The 24330-nt window shown below is 38.8% G+C and overlaps 1 protein-coding gene across 3 annotated transcripts; it reads left to right on the plus strand.

Annotated features, from left to right (window-relative positions):
* The first annotated feature begins 2565 nt into the window (after positions 1-2565).
* htra3b (HtrA serine peptidase 3b) lies at positions 2566-22792 on the plus strand. Of its 3 annotated transcripts, XM_042339538.1 has the most exons (10): positions 2566-3075; positions 11093-11213; positions 12397-12622; positions 13244-13438; positions 14646-14678; positions 15191-15305; positions 16716-16770; positions 18641-18736; positions 19761-19784; positions 21742-21793. In XM_042339538.1, the coding sequence occupies exons 1-9, from the start codon at positions 2637-2639 to the stop codon at positions 19780-19782; spliced, it is 1302 nt and encodes a 433-aa protein (XP_042195472.1). In that variant the 5' UTR covers positions 2566-2636; the 3' UTR covers positions 19783-19784; positions 21742-21793. The 3 variants fall into 3 exon arrangements, with proteins under 3 accessions (XP_042195472.1, XP_042195463.1, XP_007889670.1); XM_042339529.1 differs by lacking the exon at positions 19761-19784 and having other exon boundaries at positions 21742-22792; XM_007891479.2 differs by lacking the exon at positions 19761-19784 and having other exon boundaries at positions 11114-11213; positions 21742-22792.
* The last annotated feature ends 1538 nt before the right edge of the window (positions 22793-24330 follow it).

The raw sequence follows: 24330 nt of genomic DNA on the forward strand, positions 1-24330 counted from the left end.
ACAGTGTCTCTTATTAATAGTTTATATGGAGAAGCAGTCGGGATAGTGACGGCATGACGACTTAAGTGATAGTAACAAGTTGCGATAGGGTAAAGTTATCCGGCGTTTATTGGATATTGAATCCTGTGTGTGTCTGCACCATATTAATGTGCATTCATTCTCCCAGCATACTGTAGAATTGTATTATTATTTACCTAGTCGGCCACTCATAAACTCATGCGTGTTCCGGTTCAGTTTTCAACCAATCTTCAAATATGCAATGATGTATCTGTAAATATTTTGCTTCACACTGAGCAAAATCATCAACATTGCGTGTTTACATGTGGTTTTGCAATAAAAAAAAGTCAGTGTGGAGAATGCTGATGCATCTTGCACATGTAACCAACCCTGCTTGCAGCTGGATTTCAAAATCTGAATGGATCCAGAGAGTCCTCAAAGACACTCAACTACAATTGCTAATCCACCAGGTCAGCTTGCACAATGCTAGCGCAGATGGTATCACTACCTGGAACTCTGCCTCTAAGTGCATTGAAGTTTAAAACTACTTTCTAAGACACAACGGCTGCTTCATGCATTATTTACAGTATATCGTTGCGCAGCACTTTGAAACATCTTGACACTAGATCAGACATAATATCAAAGGATTATTATTATTACAGTATGGTGTGTTTGTGACTTATCTGTTAATACCTAGTACAAAATTTGCTTCTCTTTCTGTTTTCCTTCTGAAAACATCAGGATCCAAAGGAAACTTTGTGAACTGCATACTACACCATCTGACTCAGTTGAGGTGATTAAACAGTCAAACAGTTTGCATCTTGACTTTTACATTCGATTTGCGTTCGGCTGATTTACAGCATAAAAGTTACAGTGAGACCAATCTTTGTGGCTGGATGACTCATAAAAGTAAGGTAAGCATCATTCCCAAAACAAACAGATGTGTGAATGAGAGGCAGGAGATTCTTATTGTGGATGACATGTACGTGTTATGTAATACACACTGAAACAGGACATAGTAAAACAAAGCTAAACAAAAATAAGGCATGCCCGAAAGCCAGGAATAAAAGTTTTCAGTCAATATGAAGCTGGTCATGCCTTATTTGTGATGAACTTTGTTTTAGCATTTCCATCATCTTCTCCTGGCTAAATGTTTCAAATACACAAGAAACATTTTTCTTCAGTGTGGTGGACATGTAGAACAAATTCCCAGGAAATGGAGTAGTTGTTTGTATCAGCACCTTGAAAAAAGAACTGAATCATTATCAGGTCAGGAACAAGCTTGGAGGCTGCAGATTGAAATGGTTGAAGTTCCTGATAGAGTAATTCTAGTTAGTTCTAAGCTATCAAGCATAGAACCTAGGCAGCCTTGCTTAGTCTGCGGATTGAAAACATTCAATGGGCCAAATTAATCTTTTCTCAATCTGCGCATACCACATATAAATTATCTCTAGGCATTTGAAGGGTATAATTTTGAAATATACTTTGCTATTTTATCAGAAAAAGGCATGTATTTGTCTCACTGTAGGACTATTGCCAACATAAAGCAGCTTAAACTGTGTTTAACCAGATTTACTAATATTGTGTCACTTTTAACTATCAAAATGTTCTCTTTCACACACAAACAGGTTATTGTTATTTGAATTAAACATTCCAGCAGTTGACTCCTCTTAGATGAAGTGATCTGGGACTTCCTCCTGACATGAAAGGCGCTATACCAAATGCAAAGATTACAATGACNTTTTTTTAAGTGTTTATTTATTTTAGAAAGATAACGCCAACTAAATATTATAGNTTTTTTTAAATACAAGGTATATTCGGAACCTCTTTAAATCTGGGTCTTGTGGGTTGGGTCAGCCTTGACAGCAGGGATCAGAATAAACAGCTGCAATTTCATAAACATTGGCCAAAGCTTTGGTGACTCAGAGGAAAAATCAAGGTTGCTTTACAGTGAGCTGCAAGGCTTACAGTTCATTTTCACTCAGTCCTGTCTCCAGTCTGCTTTGAACTTCAGAGAGCTTTGTTTTTACTTAAGTAAAACTTTTTTAAGAGATTTTTAAAAAAAGTTGACCAACTCTATTGTGCATAGAACTCAATGGTATTGTGCTTGATTTATTACTTTAGTCTTTTTTTTAGTGCTCCAGCTTTCCTCGAGTGTTCACTGTTGTTTCTTGACTCTGGTGCCTGTTTTGGGGCGAAAAATAACTTTTAAAAGTTGGAAACGTTACGATTTCGAGTGCTTTTTTCATCACAAAGGGGAAGTGCTGTTACATTTCCTTTGTCTACACTGTGTGTATGTATATATATATATAAATGCTTTTATTTACCAGTTGGTTTTGTTTGCAAAACGAAATGCACCATAACTGATAGAATTGTCAGGACTTCACAGTCCTTTTGAACTCTTGGTGATTTTAGACGTATATATTTGTGTGCGAAGTCAGGGATTTTAGGTTAATTCGGGTTTACTTGTTGTTGTTGTGTGTTTGCAGTGTGTGTGTGGTGTGTGTGTGTGTGGGTGGTGGTGTGTGTGTGGGTAGTGTGTGTGTGTGTGGGTGGTGTGTGGTGTGTGGTGTGTGTGTGTGTGTGTGGGGGTAGTGTGTGTGTGGTGTGTGTGTTGGCATTGCTATCCCAGGCTGGTGATGGGGGGCTCGGCTGTATCCCTTGTGACTTGCTGTTGGCTGCTGTGTGCGGGCTGGGGCTGGGGCGTAGCCGCTCAGACCCTGGACCCGCCCGGCTGCCCTGGGCGCTGCGACGTCTCCAAGTGCCCGAGCCCAAGCTGCCTGCACGGCTATGTGCACGACTCCTGTCACTGCTGCCTGGTGTGCGCCGCCGGCCAGGGCCAGGGCTGCGGACGGCCCGGAGATGCCACGTGCGGGGAAGGGATGAAGTGCGTCCGCGCTCACCGCAAGCGCCTGCCCAGGGCGCAGGGAGTCTGTCGCTGCAAACTCAACTACCGAGTGTGCGGCAGCGATGGCAAAACCTACCACAACCTGTGTTACCTGAAGCTGGTCAGCAGGAGGGCCCTGCAGCTGGGAATGCCGTCCGTCTCTCAGCTCCACAAGGGTTCATGTGAAACAGGTAAGCAGCACTTCATCCCCGTCCAACACTGCGATCTTGTACAGCAGATTGTACATTGTAGGCTTCACTGGTACAAAGTACAGTCAATAATAATAATAATAATCCCTCCAAAACCAAAAAAACAACAATAAATTGGTCATTTTCAATCCACCACTGTTTGTAGGACACTGCTGTGCGCAATCGGCTGCCGCCTTCGCCCACAAATATACGGTCAGTTCACTTTACAGTGTGTTCTGTGAAGCGCTTTGGGACGTCCTCCCGACGTGAAAAGCACTATATCAAATGCAAGGATTATTATTATTATTATTATTATTAATTTACTTTACAGTATATTCTGTGAAGCGCTTTCAGACGTCTCAAAGGTGTGAAAAGCTGTTACATCAAATGCAATTATTATTATCATATTACTTTTATTATTATACAGTGTTTTCTCTACAGTATAGTGTACGTGTACAGCACAGTAATATTTAAACACCCTGGGAGGCTACCCAGTGGGAGGGGCCCTACATAAATGCAAGTTGTTGTAATACTTTCAGCGATTCCCGTATTCTTGCCCAGCTTATTTCCAAATAATCAAGTGCAGATTCCTATTGCGATCAATTTGCTCAGAGGAATTCATAATTCGTTTCTGCACAACATAATCTAATCTAGGCTGAGGCTGCATTGCCAGAGATGCTATCTTTTTGATGACTTATTAAACCATTTTCTTGTTGGGTGTTGGGTGTCAGCGCCTTGGGACGTCCTCCCGATGTGAAAGGCGCTCTATAAATGGAATCTTGTTGTTGTTGTTGTTGTAGGTTAAAAAACCCACAGCACAACTTTTAAGTAGAAAGGCCACCAGTTTCAACCTGTATTCTGACTTAACAATCCTCCAGAAAAATTAGTCAGTCAATTCTGTGCTGGGGCCTATGTGCATATCGACTGCTGAATTCACTTACAAATACTCAGATTTCCATCTCCTACCCCATTCTATTCCCCTCCCTCCCTCCCTCCCTCACCCCCACCCACCCTTGTGCACTGAGAGCTGAGTAACCTTGTACTGCCTTTTACCCTGTCTCTGTGAAGTTAATGGCAGCAGTGCAATCCACACGCTCCCAATCCATTGATATTTTGTCCACTGCCTCAGTGGACCACATTTTTTGGATCACTTGCCTTAACAACAACAACAACTTGGCATTTACACAGCGTCCCTAATGCAGCGCAGCATCCCGGAGCACTTGAGCGACTGCCCCTAAACAACCCAATATCACTGCACTTCATTTCCTAAACGTTCCAAGTGTGAGCTGATGGGATATAAACAGCTTTTATATTTGTATGTGTAGATTGATGAGCTAATGACATGTTTATGATTTTTTTTATTTTTTAACATGGCAAATGCCTTGTAAAATAATTTATTGAGTGATAGTGTTGTTTTCATCCTTGGACTCTCAGTAGTCCAGAGAAATTGCAGTCTCTCTGACTGGCTTTCTCTTTAAGTTTTTCATTCAGGGATTGGGATGTTGGACAAGCTTGTACTCTATACTCAGGTGGCAGGAGTAGTATGCTACTTTAATCTTTAAACTATTTAACTACAATAAACCCCAAAACAATTGATATGGACGTGAAATATTAAACAATTTACAGTACTTATACTCATATATTGCCTACATTGCCCCCTCTATTTCAGACAACACATGTAATTTCAAACAAATGTACCTTATTCCAGCTACTGCCTTTTATAACTTTCTAACTTTTATAAAAAGAAATTCTCAACCTCATTTTCCTTGGCCCTGGCCTGCATTTTGGAGGTGGCCTACATTGGAAAATTTGCTGTTGTTGTTGTTGTTGAAAATTTGCCTTCTGATTGTCTGTAAGTTGCCTCCAGGTAATATTTTACCAGCCATTTATTGCCAGAACTGAAAGATCAATCCAACATGTTTCTATGCCTCAAACAAAGAAGGCTGCTTCGTGGTAAGACTTTTTGTCTGTTTTATCAACAGCTTGGTCATAGCTGATTTAAATATCCACTGCACAACAAGTTATAACCAGAAATATCCTAATATTGCATTGTGGATTGTTGACCAAATGGAATCTTGTTGTTGTTGTTGTTATTGTTGTTGATTTGCCTTCAGTGAGATTGAGACTAAAAGTTACCACTGCAGTCTCATATAATTGGTTACTTAACATTTTTCATTCAGTTGAGTTATGAGCTGGGCTTTGTTACTAGCTGGGCTTCAAAGTGCATCTGTCACATAGTTGCTGATGGTAATTTTATTCAACATTTTTGAACAAGGCTGCTGTCATTCTTCATTAGCATTTTGTTTTTATGAGAATGTTATTTGGACTGTATTTTTTGAAACACATAAAAAAAATTGTTATTCTGGCAGCAGGCCCTCAAGGACTTACTAATAGACATAAAGGAATTTAGGTTGCATTTCTTTCAAACTGAGCACAGTGCATTTGCTTATGAAATGGAAAGGCAACACATTATCTTCTTTCTGCAATTTGTCTTACCATTTCAAAAAGGTGCAAATTGAAGCAGGGGAACTTTCAAGGTAGTTGTTTTGATTCATTTTCTGTGTAGGTTGTTTTTTTTCCCAGAACAGTTGGTCCCTCAGCGAGTAGCTGTCATTATTGGAGCAGGAATCAGCTTCCTTCCTGTTCCTGGATAACAGTCCCCATGCCCCAGTGATACAAATTACTTTTTGTTTGTTAACCACTTTGCAGCTCTGCCTTATACATCCAGTACTGGGAAGCACGCAGTTCCCCATTGTTAATCTAAGAGCCCATTACTGACGGAACCACTGATCCTTTCAGTAGAGCTTTTCATTTAAAATAAACAACAACAACAAAATTACATTTATAGAGCGCCTTTCACGTCGGGAGGACGTACTAAAGTGCTGAACAGTCAGGTGTTGGGGCCCGAGCATGGGGAAGGGGTGGTGTAGGGGTGAGGGAAGGCAGAGAGGTGGGAGGGAGACCAAAGGCACGATCGAAGAGAAGGGTCTTGAGACCGGCCTTGAAGGAGGCAAGAGAGGAAACGAGGCAAAGGGCTGTGGGATGCAGTTCCAGAGTGTTTGGGCAGAGAGGCTGAAAGCCCGGCCATCGATGATAGGGCAGGTCGGGCGGGAGACATGGAGCAGGCCAGAGCCCGCTGAATGGAGGGAGCGGGCAGGTTGGTAGGGAGTCAGCAGGTCAGAGAGGTAGGAGGGGGCAAGACCATGGATGGCCTTGCCCCCTTAAAGTGAAGATGAGGACCTGGAACTCGATCCTCTGAGGGAGGGGGAGCCAGTGGAGTCGGGCGAGGGTGGGAGTGATGGGGTCTCGGAGCCTGGTGCGTGAGAGTACACGAGCTGCAGAGTTTTGGATGATCTGCAGCTTGTGAAAGGGAAGAGTTGGGAAGGCCGATGAGGAGGGAGTTCCTGTAATCAAGCCTTGAGGTGACGAATGCGTGGGTGAGGGTTTCGGCAGCCTGAGGGGTGAGGCAGTGGCGGAGTCTGGCAATATTGTGGAGTTTGATCAAAAACAGTTTGATGCTATGATGGGAGGTGAGTATTCTGGAAGGATGAGATCAGATGAACAGAAGGACCTTCTTCATTCAAACTAATCTTGTCAACTTGCGAGTGGCTCTCTTACAATAATAATAATTCTTGCATTTGATATCATGCCTTATTACGTCTTTGAGATGCCTCAAAGAGCTTCACAGAGTTGACTGTATATTTTGTGGGCAAAACGGCAGCCAAATGGCAAGTTTCCAACAACCTACTGCAATTGATAAAATGATTATATTTCCAAACATGTATAGAGAAATGAATATTGCAACTTTTATTAACATACACAGTAAATTATTTTCATTCCATGACATTTCACTTTAACTTTCATCCATGTCTAAAGACAAAGCCTCTGTGCAGTGTAAAGGTCTACATTAGGTGTAAACTCAAAGTATCAAAAATGCCTCACTATATTTAACTAAGAAACTTTATTTTTGTGAGTGTGAAAGTGCTTGTGAAAGCTAATTGCATAAACATTGCAAAGAGATTATGGAATCATTGTCACAGATGGTTGGATTACCTTCAGCAATTTAAAGAATTTAAATAGTGCTCGTTTTTCGATGGGATTACAAACCTGATTACAAACATTGGCTCAGATGGTTAAGCCTATTAAAGAGAAACTTGAATTCCTTCCACATGAACAGTTGCAGGAACACAAACCAAAGCCAGTTGAGGTGAAAGCTGCAGTTTATTCTTGGAAGAGTAAATTGCTAATATCCATTCATAATCTATTATGCAGAATAGTGCAGAATAACATACATTCTGATCTTTTCCGCAGATGGTAGGAACAAACGTTGTTTTTACTAGTATTTTTTCAATTGTGAATCCAAAATGATATATTCTCTACAATGTAACAAAAGTAAATCTGGTTGATAGTGTTTCCAAACCAAAATTTTGTTCTGCAAAGCAGCCGTCCTGCCCCACCATTACATGCCAGATATACAGAAAGATTCACGTTTCATTTTACTACACAATGTGCTAAATTTGAAGTGAAAATATGACACTGGAAGCCCAACATTCCTCTCTTTGTTGAATGGAATTTCAAGAGATAATGGAAATTGGTTTGAGTTTCCCGGGTCCCTGAAATTCACAACTCTTATAACAAAACAAGTGAAAAATGTTCGACAAGAAAGAAAATGACAATTGAGCTCAGGAGGGCCATGTTATAGGCCATTTAGAAGAAGGTCTGCAAAATACAGCGGCTAAAAAGACACAGGGGAAAGGAGTGTAGAACATTAGAACAGACCTAGGGTTTAGGGAGGTTAGTAAAGTAACCTGTTTGGAGGAGGATCTGATTTAGGAGCAAGAAGATTGTATAATAATAATAAATAATCCTTGCATTTGATATAGTGCCTTATCATGTCTTCAAGCGCTTCACAGAATGTACTGTAAAGTGAATTGATTGTGTATTTTGTGGGCGAAAAGCGGCAGCCACTGTGGTACAGCAGTATCCCATAAACAGTCGTGGTTTGAGTGACCAAATTATTATTTTTAAAAAAAGGATTTATTACCCCTGGAAAAGCGATCCGCTAATCAACTAACAATCGGGTTCCTAGTTACTGCTGGGTAAACAGAGGCGTGTGGAATAAGGAAACTTGCGCAACATTTTGTCCTGCCAGGAATCAAACCCAGGTGCTTTTGCTTGTGGGGCGAGTGCTCTAACCACTGAGATACAGGATCCGCGAACACACTTTGAAGGCAAGCTTGGCTACTGTAGCCTTTTGTGATTACAAGAGGAGGGGAAGGAGCACTAAGGATATTAGAGACTTAAATAAGCAACAGATATTCCCCTAGCTCCTGGCCTGACCAATGTATGGTCCTTGAGGAAGGTCTGACAATAAGACCTGTTGCTGAAGGAGTTACAGAGACATTGCTTTTAGAACTTCACCACACTTGTTTGCACTCCGTGTATAACCGATCGACATAATCACCAATTAGAGGGTTTGTTCTGTTGGGTTTATACTGCAAGTTTAGCGATGAACCACTGTAACTTTGGCAATGATTCACTGCCAACCGTGTAGTATACAATCCAATCCAAATTTACATAATATAGCGCCTTTCATGTCGAGAAGGCAATGACAAATAAGTACAAATATGAGCTGAGAGTCAGCACTGGAGCTCAGCTCCTGAGAAGACCTGAAGAGAATGTGAGTGATTGACATCTAACTGCAATATAAAGGTGGCGGGATTGAATCACACTAGGCTTGATCTCTCGCGGTCAGTTGTAAGGTCCCTGACAGTTTATTGAACTGCTCAAGAAGTTTCAACTTACTAAAGAGGCAATCACACAACTGCATTTGTAGAACCCTGAACATCAGGTATTAATTTATCCATGGCCCAAAATGTGAAGCAGAGTCCAGGCTTTCTGTCTTTCACATGTAGCGCTCTTAGTAAAGTGGCTTCACTTGCAGCAGTATAAACAGAACATGCAGCATATCCCTTCTACTTCAGTGGAGAAGTACAGTGGGTTGTAATTTTCTCTACATCATTGTGTTTTTAGTGAACATTTTTTAAATGCCATGTTTTAGTCACTTGGGTGACTTTTAATCTGTTTTGTTTAATATATGTTTTCTGGGCTTGCTCAGCTGAAGAATAGAGAAAAAGCACACTCCCCCTGCTCAGAAATAATGTTTAAGAGATCCTGAAGCCTAGGTGAATATTTGAGCTCGGAAAAATAGGCACTTCAGCCATTAAGGCTGTGCTGGAGTTTTTCTTTGCAAGAGGCACCTAATTTAATCCCTTTCTTCCACTTGCTCTCTATACCCTTTAATATTCCTCCTGTTCAATAATCTGTCCTCAGGCGGTGTGTGTGTCAAAAATATTTTTAATACCCCGGACTGCAATATGCATGTTATTGTCTTATTGTAAAAAAATATGCAATTCATTGACAGTCCCATTTAATCCTTCTAAGGTAATTATAGAACCATTTGCTTCATGACAATGAGGTTTAATTGCTATTTACATTTAGTTTTATGGACATTTGCCAGTCAGACATCATCCCTGTTTATAATCCCTTTCCAAATGTCTCTTTAGAGATAGGTCTGGGCCTGACTTTCCCAGGGTCAGATCTCAAAGCCTCGATAAAATCCTGCTATAAAATCATGCGAACAGCTGTGCCTCGCTGACATGACACTGGTTTAAAGTATTGTGAAATTCTGATGTACTGTTCCATAACCTCTGACATGATGTTTATTTTTTGTGAATTTTAAACCAGCAGAATATTGATATAAAGCATCCCTTTACAAAGTGGTCTTACTCCTAACAAGCACAACTTTGAAGCCTACTATGAGGCACTGAGGCAGAAGTCTGCATAAAATCATTAGGAAATACAGAACAAGGAAAGGCTGCTAAATAATAAGCCTAATAAAACAGTGAAATCTTTCCATGACCCTTGAAATTAATCAAGTGAAGCTCCAGAATATCAGTCTGATACTGCAATCTGTAATGTTCAGCCCTGACTGGTTGCATTCCACACGCTTTTCCATGAATTTAACAGGAATGGAACTTCATGTTCCATCGAGTATTTGATAATTTATTTGTTATATCTTTAAATTAATTATAACATAGCACTAATTACTTTAGATGGGAATCTTCCCTACATATCTAATAATCTTTGAAAATCAAAATGTTTCACTTGTCAATGATGTACACATAACCATGGGCTGAGACATTACTTCAATAACAGTTTGTTATTGTAACTTAAGGACTGAATTTATGAACTAGGAGTGAATTACATTAATTAATGTAACTTATTGCACCAGAATAGTTTATTCAGTAGAATTCTGATAGTTTATTCAGTTTATTTAGTTTATTCAACACTCTGATGTTTATTTGCTGATATTTCTCTTTTCTACCATTACTACAAAAAATTACATATTTCCTGACTATTTGTATTTAATATTCGACTATTTGTTTGTCGGGCTGACTGAGTTTTTTGGTACGTTTTCCACTGAATCAGATGTTTGTACGTTCAAGCCCCACATTGGGACTCAGAACTCATATAGTCTAAAGTGACACTCCAATGCAGTACTGGGAATGCGCTGCATAATTGGAGGCGCCTGCCTTTGGATGAGATGTTAAACTGTGGCTCTCTGTGGCTGTTTAGGTAGACGTTAAAGATCCCATGACAAATTTCTAAAAGAGAAGGGATTTTCTCTTTGGTGGTCAACAAACCCCTAAATAAAATTGCTCATTCACTTCATGGCTTGTTTGTGAGACATTGCTTTGAGCAAAATTGGTCGCTGCAATTGTGTTTGCCCATACACAATCACTGCATTTTTCAATTTGCAGTATATTCCAAATCCTTTGGGACATACTTCTGACATGAAAGGTGTTATACCAATTTAGATACCTATGGATAATTATTATTATTATTTGTGCATATTGAATACAATAGTTTATTAAAGGCGTTTACTGTTTGTCATTTGTTATGGGCTTATCAGATTTTATATTTTAGTAACTTCATGCATTCTATAATTAATGTACAGCATTTCTTCTGCATAGTATAGGTGAATCACATCCAAACAGCCCAAGGTACAAATTCAATTTTATAGCAGATGTGGTGGAGAAGATTGCTCCTGCAGTTGTGCACATTGAGCGCTTCCTAAGGTAAGTCTTCAGAAGGCAATATAACAAAATAATAACAATATAACAATTTAACTTGTATTTATATAGTGCCTTTCACATCTTATAGTGTCTCAGAATGCTGTTCAGGTGATGTATTACCAGTCTAATATATTTAAAGAATACCTGTAATTGAAGTGCCTTTAAATGTAGAACTCTTCAGAATTCTCTAAAATATCTTGGATGTCCTTTTACAACAAAGCAAGTTACTTTGTTTAGAAACAGTGGACAATTAAGCTGTTATCTCAAGCTTTTAAATCAAAAGGTTTCTGGGTTTATGGTGTTGTTGCCAATGTACCATCCGTTGGTAATAAGGTGGTCAGGCAACCTTTCCTTGATATTGAGACGCTATATCAAATGCAAGGATTATTATTATTATAATATTATATCTCTGTCATTCTCTGCTATCATTTGGCTACAAATAAACATGCAACAGTAAGGGAGTGCAGCTCACCTTCTGAAAACTGCCTGGAATATGCTCAAAATCTAACATGGTGGCACAGCTGAGAATTCTAACTCAACATCTGAGGAAATGTGAACCAATATTCCATCACACTGCCATGGCCACCTTGTTTATGTTATAGCAAGCTTGGGTCATCATTCAATTGTTTTCTTCCTGAATGCGAGTCTCTTATCGCTTAGTTCTGCATTATGAAATTCCAAATGAATATGAATCAAGGTTCATTTTAGCACTTAAATGATGCTACGTGGATTCTTTGTAATCAATCCCATAGGATATATAGAAAGGCTTAATTGGTGAACTGTATTGTATAGATCTGTGGCATGTGTTGGACTCGGGTAGTGACAGTAGAATTGGCCTCAAAACTCATGAGCTAAATTGGGAATTATCAGTCTGTAGATTCTGTTTATGCCACCAACCATTGGCATCATGTCTAAATTGTGATAGTCAGAATAGATGTCGCAAATAGTGACTTATGGTGGTAAATGGAAGTTCATTATGCTGGAGCCATAACTAGATCTTGTCAGAGTGAAAGTCTTATGGATCAGCTATTTTGCAACTCGTTTCACCAATTTTGTTCTCCAAATACTGTGGTGGACTGCAATAAACAAAATATGGTTGAAAGAAAATATTAATAGTTCATACCATTTATGCTTTAAAGAATGTTCAAAAACTATCAGTCTTATTTTATTTTCTCTATATACACAGGCATCCTCTGTTCCAGCGTAGTGTCCCACTGTCCAGTGGTTCAGGCTTTCTAATATCAGACAGTGGGTTAATTGTGACCAATGCACACGTGGTTATGTCTAATAACAATTTAATGTCAAGTCGGCAACAGATAAAGGTGCAGGTGCACAATGGAGATAACTATGAAGCAACTATAACAGACATTGACAAGAAATCAGACATAGCAACAATAAAGATTAACTCTAAGGTAAGCGACTTTACGTTTTAATTGCTGGGGTTGGGTACCTTTTTAAGTTTTGTCAAGATGCTTTTTTGTTATTTTACTTTTAACCTTTTTTTTTAAGTTCTCATTAAAGGGAGAACAGGGAATTGAATATTCTTTTTTCCATCCTGGATACCCAATGTGAGCAACAATCCTTCTAGGTGATCCATAATACAGCCAATTGCAGAATAAAGACCTCTATTAACTCTATTAACCAACAAACTCAAAGGAGCACTCCCTGTCTCATCATATTTTCCTGATTCCCACAGTAACAGTCCTTGGTGACTATTTTAAGCAGGAGTTGACCATTGCCCATCTAGCCTAATCATCTCATTTCTCCAAACATTCCTTTGACTATCATCTTGTCATCTGATAATCCTGAATCCTTTATTGAAGATTTAAAAAATCACTAATAAAAATTTTAAAGTAAAATAAGAAGAAGGCATCTTGACAAAAGTGGTCGTGAGGTAGAATGGAGAGTGGAATTTTTCAGGTCCACTGTACCAACATGCAAGGATGGATGGGGAGGGGATGAGAATTATAAAATGACATAATAACTTATGATGTAAAATGTATGGTTCAATCTACCATTATGATACTTTGCAGAAAAAGCTTCCAGTGCTGTTACTGGGACGGTCAGTTGACCTCAGGCCGGGAGAATTTGTAGTGGCCATTGGGAGCCCATTTGCTCTGCAAAATACAGTAACTACTGGTATTGTCAGCTCCGCTCAGAGGGATGGGAAGGAACTGGGCCTGAGAGACTCAGACATGGATTATATTCAGACAGATGCCATCATCAATGTAAGTACAATGTATCAAGCTAACTGGATCATAATGTAGCCTGAGACAGGAAGAAACTTTCTGTTTTTGCAAGCATTCCCCGAGTCTTCTCTAGCTCCAATTTCAGACAATTGTATTCTTTGTCTTAGAGGATATTGACATTATCAGGATAGAGACTGTTGAGAACAATGACAATATTAATATATGGTTGCAGGGTTTCAAAACCATCACAGGTGACAATTTGGGAATGTCACTAATGTAACCCACAGATGTGCGCCCAAAAGCCAAAACATAAGAAAAATGGCACAAAATGTAGCCTATCAAGGCAGTTCCATCATGATCCATGTACGATTTTCATTGTTCAACCCTGGCTAATAATTTCAACTGCTGACATTTTCGAGTTGACAGTACAATGGCGAAAAAGACAGTACTGTACTAGGTGGTCAGAAGAGTGCACCACATTTACATTGTGGAAAAATCCAGTTTAATACCTGCTCATCTTAATCACTGCACACGTCCTCAAGCAAAACTCTATGAATTCTGACAACCTGAACTTTGCAACACAATTTAAATGTATGACAGTAAAAGTGACACATGATAATATCCACATCATTGAATGAGAGGGTTTACCATATGCACAGATATGTTTGAGCTTTTGTTTTCGGGATGCATTGTGGAGCAAAATGTTACGTAGCAAGTTTCCTTCGCCCACAAAGTTTATATTCAGTGAATCATGAGCAGAGGAGATAATCATGAAGATAAATCAATACAAATCAGTGATATTTGAGTTACACTTGCATTTCTACCTTTTTTTCTTTCATACAACTTTGCATAAAAATAGATTTAGCTACCAGTGGAGTGAAATTATTTATTTTTAAGCACTGTAATTTGTTGCATGAATTCATGAGCACTAAAAAAAAGCTCAGTAGCTCAAAAAAGAGGAGAAATAACAGATAAAATTGGCAAGAAAACTTGTATTTAATAGAGTTGGCACAACTAACAATAACAACAACTCACCAAATACAATAGGTGGCTCTCCACTTGTTGGTAAGTATATCAATCTTGTCCTCAAGCTCATATTATTCTCTGCTTATCAGAAATTGTATGATCTTTGGTGGTCAAACTCACATCAGCTAAAGTTTATTGACAAGCAGAGAATCACCTTCTAACTTACTTAATTAAAACTTACTGTATTTACTCCTCTTTTGTTTATTGCTCGATTCTGAAGTATGGAAACTCAGGAGGTCCTTTGGTGAATCTGGTAAGTGCTCTTGTCAATTAATTTTGTTTTGCACATGCTATATTTGCACTTGCACATGCTTCTCTTTGACCGTGCTTATGGCTACCTCCTCCTCCCCCCGGCTCGGAGTCCGGCTTTGCCATTGACGCTACCCTGCTTGGAGGGCGCTTTATAAGTGCAAGTTGTTGTTGTAAAATCTGTAAATTTTTAATTGAAATGCAGGCGTCTGAAATACATTCTCTTCCAATAAGGTCTATGGCATTTGTGCTGTACCACTTTTCCAGTCGTCAAAAACAAAATTATTACAACACTTTAGATACCATTGTCGTCTGTAAATAATTAAGTTGTTTTTTAAATCTCTTATGAAGCTTGGCAATGCATTTCTTACTGGAATCTGGGGTGTAGTTATCTGAAGCAAAATGAGGAAGCATGTTCTCACAGCAAAGTCCCAAGAGGGACAGATGCAGTGAAAAAAATTGTATTCATCTAACTCTAAGTATTTTATGGTGTTTAAAATGTGAATCATCCTACAGGATGGGGAGGTTATAGGAATAAACACTCTGAAAGTTACCGCAGGAATATCCTTTGCTATTCCATCAGATCGAATCACACAATTCCTCACAGATTCTCATGATAAACAAAGCAAAGGTAAGACATTGTGGTACAATGATTTTCTTTGCAACAGCAGGACTTTCTGTCTTTACTTATTGCGAAACCTTGTCCTTTGTAAGAACAAGAATCAAATAGCAGCATAGATGAGATAAAGTGAACGACTGCAGTTCAGACCACTGGTAAGTACTGGGTAGCCAACTATTTTTAATCACAGGCAGGAAAAAGAAATGGCTTGAGGGTGAACTTGTTTTTGGAGAGAAAATAGGATGTAATATTAGCAATGTGCCTTGACATTCAGAAATGAGCATTATATTATGTAATTGTGTTTGAGATCTGAAGAATGATGTTTTGCAAAACTACCCAAAGTACATATCTCAGCACTTTGATGGCATTTGAGCAAATGAGGCAGGAAAGTTCACTTTAAGAAATTATCCACATATGTCACCTCTGCTATCCACCTGAATCACCTGAAAACTAAATGTTCTTGATCCAAATATTTATAGATGAAAAAGCCTATGAACAACAACAACAAATTCCATTTCGATCGCGCCTTTCACTTCACGAGGACGTCCCAAGACACAAAAGTTCCAGAAATCCCAAAACATGCACTAGACAACTTTTTAAAACATTAGCACTTCTGATAGTTTTATTTCCTCTGGCAGATCACAAGTGGAGCTCACTATGTTGAGTTCTTGTTATGTTTTCTGGACAACCTTCGAAGTTCTCTCAGTGCTCACACTGTAATGACAACAGGCAATCAGATATTGTGGTTGTGTATTTTGAAACACATGGTGAAAAATGTGACATTTCATAACAAAAACAATTATAATTATATAGTGCCTTTTATGCTGGGAGAACGTTTATAGGCGCTGTACAGGCCAAGGTTTGTAAATGAGTTAAGGATGAATATATTATTATTGTGTCCCTTTGTTGCAAAATTTATCATTTACATCATTTCATAGGTACCTGTTCTTAGGCTGGAGCTAACAATGCATTTTATAAGCATTGTAAAATCTTTGTAGTTGTGAAAGGAGGTCTTTGAACCTGGATGTTTATCAAATGACTTGTCATGCTGTGTATGTTTAATAATTTAAGCCAAACTCATAAATATTACCATTGTAATGAATTAATTCTAATATAAGCAAGGTTGATCATTATTAATTCAAATCTGTTAAGCAGAGCAAGCATACATCTGACATCAAAACTATTGCAAAAAGGAAAAACAAAAGATAATTTTGTATCAAAAGTAAACACTTTCTGAGGCATACAGATTCTTTGCCCTTTCCTTTGAGCTATTGCTGTATGAAATTGGCTGCCACGTTCACCTACAGAATACTCAGTCACTAGACTTTATAGTAAATCCTGCCTAGTGCTTTGAGATATTCTCCGACATGAAAGACACTGTATCAAATGCAATTTTTATGTTTTTTTTCTTGAATTTACAAGTTAAAGTTACAAGGAAGCGTTACATTGGAGTGAAGATGTTGACCATAACTCCTGAGTAAGTTGATAAGCTTCATTTTCTCTTTTTGCTTCAGAGATATTCTGTCTGCTAAGTGATGGCTGTTTGCAGCCTTTTGTTTGGCTGAAATATCCTTTCTATGAGGAGCAATTGGGTGATTTCCAGAATATCTAGGACTATATGTCATGGCTTTATCCTGAGGCTATTGGTGATGATGCTTTATCATGCCACTGTTGCTGGCATCACTATACATGCAGATGCTTTCTGTTCATCTAATCTGAAATATCATTTTAGGTTAGATGAACAGTTGTCTACTCATGGTCCAATTTCCTTCTTAAACATGCAATTTGTGCCACTTTTACTGATTTGATGATTTGTACTGTCAATATGACAGTAATTTCTATAATTGAATAAGTTACTGGCAGTGATTACTGGCAATTACATGTGGCCTTTTTTTTTGTCAGTCGGGTGTCTGACCTCATGCGGGAAACCATCAGCATGCTTAAGAGTATCCAAACCAAACTGTGAGTTCCATGCATCCCACCTATATAGGTTAATAATAATCCTTGCATTTGATATAGGGCCTTATCACATCTTCGAGATGTCTCAAATCGCTTCACATTATATACTCTACAGTGTATATTTTGTGGGCGAAAATTGCGCACAGCAGTGACCCACAAACAGTTGTGGATTGCGTGATCAAATCATTTTTTTAAGAGGTTATTACCCCCAGAAAAGCGACTGCCAATCGACTAACAACCGGGTTCCTACTTACTCATAAATAAACAGAGACTTGCATGTGGAGTAAGAAAACTTGCCCAATGTTTTGCCCTGCCCGGGAATTGAACCCAGGCCCTCTCGCTTGTGAGGTGAGTGCTCTAACTACTAAGTTACAGGACCCCAGGTTAAGGCGATTGCAGATGGTGCTGACTGTGAGTGCAGGTGGTGCTGTGCTTTTTAAATAACAAAGACAGGAAACTATTAATAATAATAATCCTTGCATTTAATATAGCGCTTATCACGTCGGGAGGACGTACCAAAGCGCTTCACAGAACACACCGTAAAGTGAATTGACTGTATATTTGTGGGCGAACGCGGCAGCCAATTGCGCACAGCAATGTCCCACAAACAGTCGTAGATTGAAAATGACCTATTTATTGTTGTTTTTTGGTTTTGGAGGGATTATTATTAGGCGTGTGGAGTAAGGAAACTTACCCAAGGTTTCGCCCTGCCTGGAACTGAACTCAGGTCTCTCACTTGCAAAGGGAGTGCTCTAACCACTGAGCTACAGGACTCCATGAACTGGGTTATGATCTATGAGTCTACCATCTTAAAGGAGCAGTCAACCCTTTAAGATATGTGAAGATATGTTCTTATTTTTTATAATTTACTCACTAATATGTGTATTGCTCTTCAACTCTAACACCATTTCTTAAAATATTTCAAAATGTAGCTGTGCTACTCCCCTGTAAGAATAACATAAATAAATCCTTATATATTTAGTAGCTAAATCACATGGCATAGCAACTGAACCAAGTAATGCACTCAAGAGTAATGTTCCAAACACTGTCACATCTGGTGTGTGGTTTGAGGGTGGGAAAAGTCTTTAGCAAACCTGTTCTATTTTGTTTAATTTTTATGTACTTTAATGAGACAAAATGTAAAGTGTGTGAGGATGGGAGGATATGGTCCTATGTGCTTTATTGGGTGTGGAAAATATAACAGTTTTTCTTGCTGCTTCCCACCAGCATGGTCATTTTTTTCAGACTCTTCCAGTTTTGTGAATCTCACACAAATCTTGTAAAGCAACATTTCTAAACTAGATGTCCTGTTTTGAAATTACAAGCAGTGAAATGTTGAATGAGTTTTTTCAGTTTTCCTTATATGTTTGTTTTATGCTCTCCTTCAGTCTGATGCAAGAATTAAAACAGAGACACCCTGATTTTCCTGACATCAGCACTGGTATCTATATACATGAAGTCATTCCAGACTCTCCAGCACAGAGGTATGTTAAATTAGTTGAGCACTGAAACACAGGCACTCTCCCAACAGCCTCCACCCAGAATACTGGAACAGACAAGTGGTAATTAGACAGGCTACGGTTTTGTTATTACAAAACTCAATGGCTAAGATATTCTACTTCCCTTTAACTCTAGTGACTTTGACAACACTGTATGTGCTTCAAACAGGATTTTCAATAGGAATGTTACTTGATCTGTCAGGTGTCTGATTGATCACCAAGCTTACGAGTATCCAAACCAGACTGACCCAAACAAAACGTGGAAACATAACATGAAAATTTTGCTGTCTGGAATGAAATGCATTCTATCCCTGGAGGAACACACCCTACTTACCTAGTTCCAGAGAATATACTTCTGGTCTAGTGCCAAGGCTTGGTGACCACTGTGTGTGTGTTGTGGTAGGTTGGAGTTTAACCAGCCAAAACCGCATAGCTTGCCCTTGAGAGCACTGTGTGGTAAGCTTTCTGCTACTTGTCCAGTTTAGACCAATCTATGCATTAGGCTTTGACTTACAGGGTTAAAACATAAAACTTAATAAGAATAATCCCTGCTCTCTGTGACAAGAACTGTGCCAGGTTAATTTTTCATTTTTATTGCAATGTACATTTCAGTCAGTCATGATCAAGTTACAACAACAAATTACATTTATTTAGTACCTTTCATGTAGGGATGGCGTCTCAACGTGCTTCACACAGTCCAAGGTAGGGGAGCTGATATTCTACTAAAGCACCACCTGGTGAAAATACTCCGAGTAGAAATTTGGTTCAAACTCTGACCTCTATCAGTCCCTTAAAAGTCATGTGATCAATTCTTCAGTCAGATACATACATAGGGTTTCTGATTTTCTGTTTTAACCGAACCCACACATCCCCCTCCCCCCCTCGATAAAACACCCCGATACAAAAAAAATAGTGTTTACCCAATAAACATAGCAAAATCCCGTAAATTGTTACTGGTCCTGATGCGCACTGTGCAAGCATGTGTGAGAGTACCTCTCTTCTGTTGCAGGCGTGACAGCAACTTCCATTAAAAGTAAGTGAAAAACCCTGATAAAAACGTTTTAGAACTACAAAAGTGTTAAAAACCCCCCAGAAATATGGATGTTTTAAACCCTGAAAAATAGAAGCCCTATGCATTAGCATGTGGGGGTCTTGGCATCTTGCACCTAGATGTCTGAACAATTTGTTATAAGTGCAGGATAAGCTATCAGAATGTTAGGTATTGAAGCACTGAAAGAAATACACAAAGTTATCAGCTGTGTCCATGGGTAGTTGAAGAAGCCCAAAGATAGTTAGAATGAAGTTCCATTAAAGTGTTTCAGGAATGAAGGTTACATCCTTTAATCAGAAATGGTTTGGCCACAGAGAACAGACTCAAATATCGTGCCATCTCTGCTGTGACTTTGGCTTTACTGATAGTGCACTTTATCCATGGGTAAATGAGCTCAGTGCTAAAGAAAGTGAGGGAAATTAGAGAGAATAGACCTTTATTGTTGTGAGTGAAGAGAAATTCAAGCTTGCCCATGACAGCCAAGGGTGTCTATTGTGCTAACAAATAGGAAATTGTCAAGGTAACGAAAAGCTGAATAGCTGTTTGATCTGCACTGTGATGTGGAATTTGAGAAATGTGTCGAGTGCCTCAAAGGGTGAACAGAAAATTGAATCTCATGGGTACAAACTCACTGAGGTACTGTAGAGAGAAGCTCAAAACCAGAAACTTCAAAGTTAAGAATTATTTGAGCTGGTGAGTAAGTGACGGGGACAGGGTGGAAAGAAGAGCAGAGGATACAATATCATTTATGGGATACAAGGTCACCTTAGCCTAAGAACTGCAGCAACAGGACTGCACAGTGATATCAATTTTGGCAAGAGAAAGCATGGAAATAAGATGCTTAATTAAGGCCATTCAGAGCTTTCTCTTGAGAAATAACAAATGAGTCATTACTTCTGTTTTCTTTTGTGCTTCAAGTTACACAACGAACTATATTTGCGAACAGATCTGATGTTATTACACTGATGGAAGAAAGTCTGTGTCCTGGATAGCCTCTTGAAAAGTTTTCTTATTGAAGCTTTTCAATTGAACAATGTGACATTAACAGAAAGGAGTACTTAACTGCAGTGGATGTCGAGGGAGCAAAGGAATAATGATAATAATCCTTGTATTTGGCATATTATCTTATCACATTGGAAGCACGTCCCAAAGCACTTCACAACAATTACTATGGAGTGATGGTGTATTTGTAGGCAAAAAACAGCAGCACAATTGTGTACAGCAATGTCACACAAACAGCCATGAAATGAATGATCAATTTTATTTGGGAGGATTGTTGCCCAAAACACACTGGCTTCTCTTTCGAATAGTGCCATGTGATCTTTAACGTCCACCTGAACAGGCAGGCGGGACTTCGGTTTAATGTCTCATCTGGAGGATGGCACCTCTGACAATACAACAAACCCCCAGCAATGCATTGGTATGTCGCCTTAGATTATGTGAGTTCAAGTCCCAACATGGGATTCAAACTCACAACCTTCTGACTCAGAGGAGATTGTGTCACCACTGAGCCAAGCTGAATAGGGTCTGAGAGTTGTCTGGAGCAAGAATTAGAAGTCTTCACAAACGCATCAGAATGAGAATAGCTAGAAATTCCTGTTTGTTTATCTGGTGTAAAAATACATGTTGCCTTATTTGGTAAATGCAACATCTTAGAAATCGGAGTGCAGGAGACCATTCAACCCATCGGGTCTGCACAGAGCAAGGAGGTCAATTCAAACAATTCCTGTGCTGTACAATTCATGCACAATACATAAGTCTACCTGATGAATGTTGGAATACTTAAAGCTTTCATTTACTCTTTATTTCAATATTAATGTAGGGAGCCTTGCCTTTGTAATGAATGTGCCATCGTGGTTGGGAAATCATTTAAAAAAAAACCTGCAATGTATGTTTAAAGTAATGCTTTAATGTTTAACCATTTCTTTACCTTGTCCAGGGGTGGAATCGAAGATGGGGACATCATTGTCAAGGTAAATGGACGACCCCTAAGGACGACAAATGATCTACAGGACGCAGTGATGAATGAATCTCCGTTGCTCTTTGAAGTTCGCAGGGGAAATGATGATATACTTTTTAACATTGAACCTGATATAATTATGTGATTGAAAAACAGCAAATGTAATTAACCCTTTCCAGTCTCAAAATGCTGTGACTACTGTTGACTCTGTAAAGGATGCACTCACTCTGCATCAAGCTCCCGAAACAGATGTTACAGTGAAGTAAGACAGTTGCTTATAATCTATCTTCACTTATAGATAACTCTTACCCCTCATTGAGTCCAGCTCAGACATGGGTTGATAAATATCACCCCACTTTAAAATCTGTAAAACTCACAACTGAAGTATGTGTGCCTTGCTATCTCACACCTTCAGTGGTCATGAACCTATTGGATTTGTGCCAATTTTTGGGATACTTGAGTTATATTTTGAGGGAACAATATTGTTACTTATTATAGTGAAGAGGACTTTGCTTTAGCTCTTATCTTCAGACGATACTGGGGGTCACTAAATACAAAGTGGACAATGTTCCATATTGATGTTTCTTTATGGAGAAAAACAAACGTTAACTGTTGAACATTAATATAGAGAAGCTTAATGACTGTAACATCAAAAGATGCTACAGTATATTGACCAAATAGTTACTAATGTAGTAGACTCACAGGCTGTAAAGGGTTAAAATCATCTTCCTCAGGCAAGTAACAGATTGAGAAAGGAACAGTATTATGAAGTGTTTTTGTACTGTATTAAAGTGCTATTAGAATTTTTGAAGTTATTTTAGTTATAACTAAGACAGTTTGGTTTTGTACACCAAAGACTGCCACTCATATTGAGCATGTGGCGTATTTGTAACCTTTCAATCATGAAAAAGCATGTTGTAGAAATGCTACTATGAAAAGGCATATTTTCCAATATGACACAGCAATAACATGACAGATTTGTGTTTTTTTGCAAACACATACTTTGGGACATTAAATTACTCTAAAATTACAACACTGCCTCGAGTTCTCTTTATTCACAATCTGAAGATTGTAATTTTGATTCAAAATGGACTTTGCCAGTTTGTATAAGGACTATATCCCTTTGACGTTTTCTCTGTTTGATCTTTATTCCCCTCAGTGACTACGCATTTAATGTCCATTCAGTATTGTAGATAGGGAATGAAAATTTAACTGTCATGATTGAGATTGATAACTTCCCAGCTATGAGAAAATACCCACAAATTATCTGCAATGTTGCTTTGTACCAGCACAGAGGTTTTTTTGGGGAAATTCTTTAAAGTGATGCTCAATGATGTTGATCAGCTGCATTACACCAGTGAGTAAAGTATATTTTGAATATGACAAAGTAACATATTCACAAAATTCAAGTAAGGCTGATGATGAGCAAGGTTTGTTTTAATACAACAAACTTTGTGCCACCGAAAAGTAGGGCCTTTCACTCAGTAGACTTTTCCACTGTGAGCCAACAAAGTGTACAAGTTTAATAGTCTAATCATATCTTTGCCATCTGTAAAATTAATGCTGTTGAAATGGTTACTTCATTTACGGGTAATTACAGGATTGTTTAGCCTATGGAATTCTGGAGTACAATCCACCCTGGGCGACATTAAAGCTGGTGTGATCACAATCAGTTTAAAAAAGAATTTAGTTCATTCTTTTATGCTGTTGATAAGAGTTAAACAAGCTGGCCACCATTGACCAGACATAAACATACGTTTGTCTACTTCAGACATAGTTCGCATTGGAGTATGATGCTGGGCCCTGAACTTCTTCACCACAGACCTTAGGCTCATTTTGGATTGTCCTTTCATGATAGTCGGTGTGTAATACGCGGGTTGGGTTAACATGTGTGAGTGTATGTGTGCAGAGAGAATTATGTGACCGGTGCCTTTAATTATAGAATTAACAATCAATGGAAAGGGTTGCAGGTGATTCTAAGGTCATTGCAATATCGAAGTCACAATGGCTTTAAAAGAAAATACACAAAATCTAGCAATGACAAACAACTAAATACCATAACACTGTGAACAAAGTTATTTTTCTTGCCTTTATTAAAATCTCCCTTGAAGGTGTTAACATATACTGATGTTTGGTCCTGCAGACACGATCATTCGTGGAGTCCTGTAGCTTAGTGGTTAGAGAACTCGTCTTGCAAGCGAGAGACCTGGGTTTGATTGGTGTTAGGGCGAAATATTAGGCAAGTTTCTCACTCCACATGCCTGTTTACCCAGCAGTAAGTAGGAACCTGGTTGTTAGTCGATTAGTGGATTGCTTTTCCGGGGGTAATGATTCCTTAAAAAAAATTGGTCACTTCAATACACAACACTTTGTGGGACACTGCTGTGCGCAATTTGCTACTGCGTTTCGCCCACAAAATATACAGTCAATTCACTTTATTCACATATTCTGTGAAGCACCTTGAGGCGTCCCGAAGACGTGATAAGGCACTATATCAAATGCAAGGATTATTATTATTATTCAGTAAACTGCTAGTAACCATTTTTAACATGGAATCCTGAGTTCACC

This window comes from Callorhinchus milii, unplaced genomic scaffold, assembly GCF_018977255.1.
Source record: "Callorhinchus milii isolate IMCB2004 unplaced genomic scaffold, IMCB_Cmil_1.0 Scaffold1, whole genome shotgun sequence".
Classification (NCBI taxonomy): Eukaryota; Metazoa; Chordata; class Chondrichthyes; order Chimaeriformes; family Callorhinchidae; genus Callorhinchus; species Callorhinchus milii.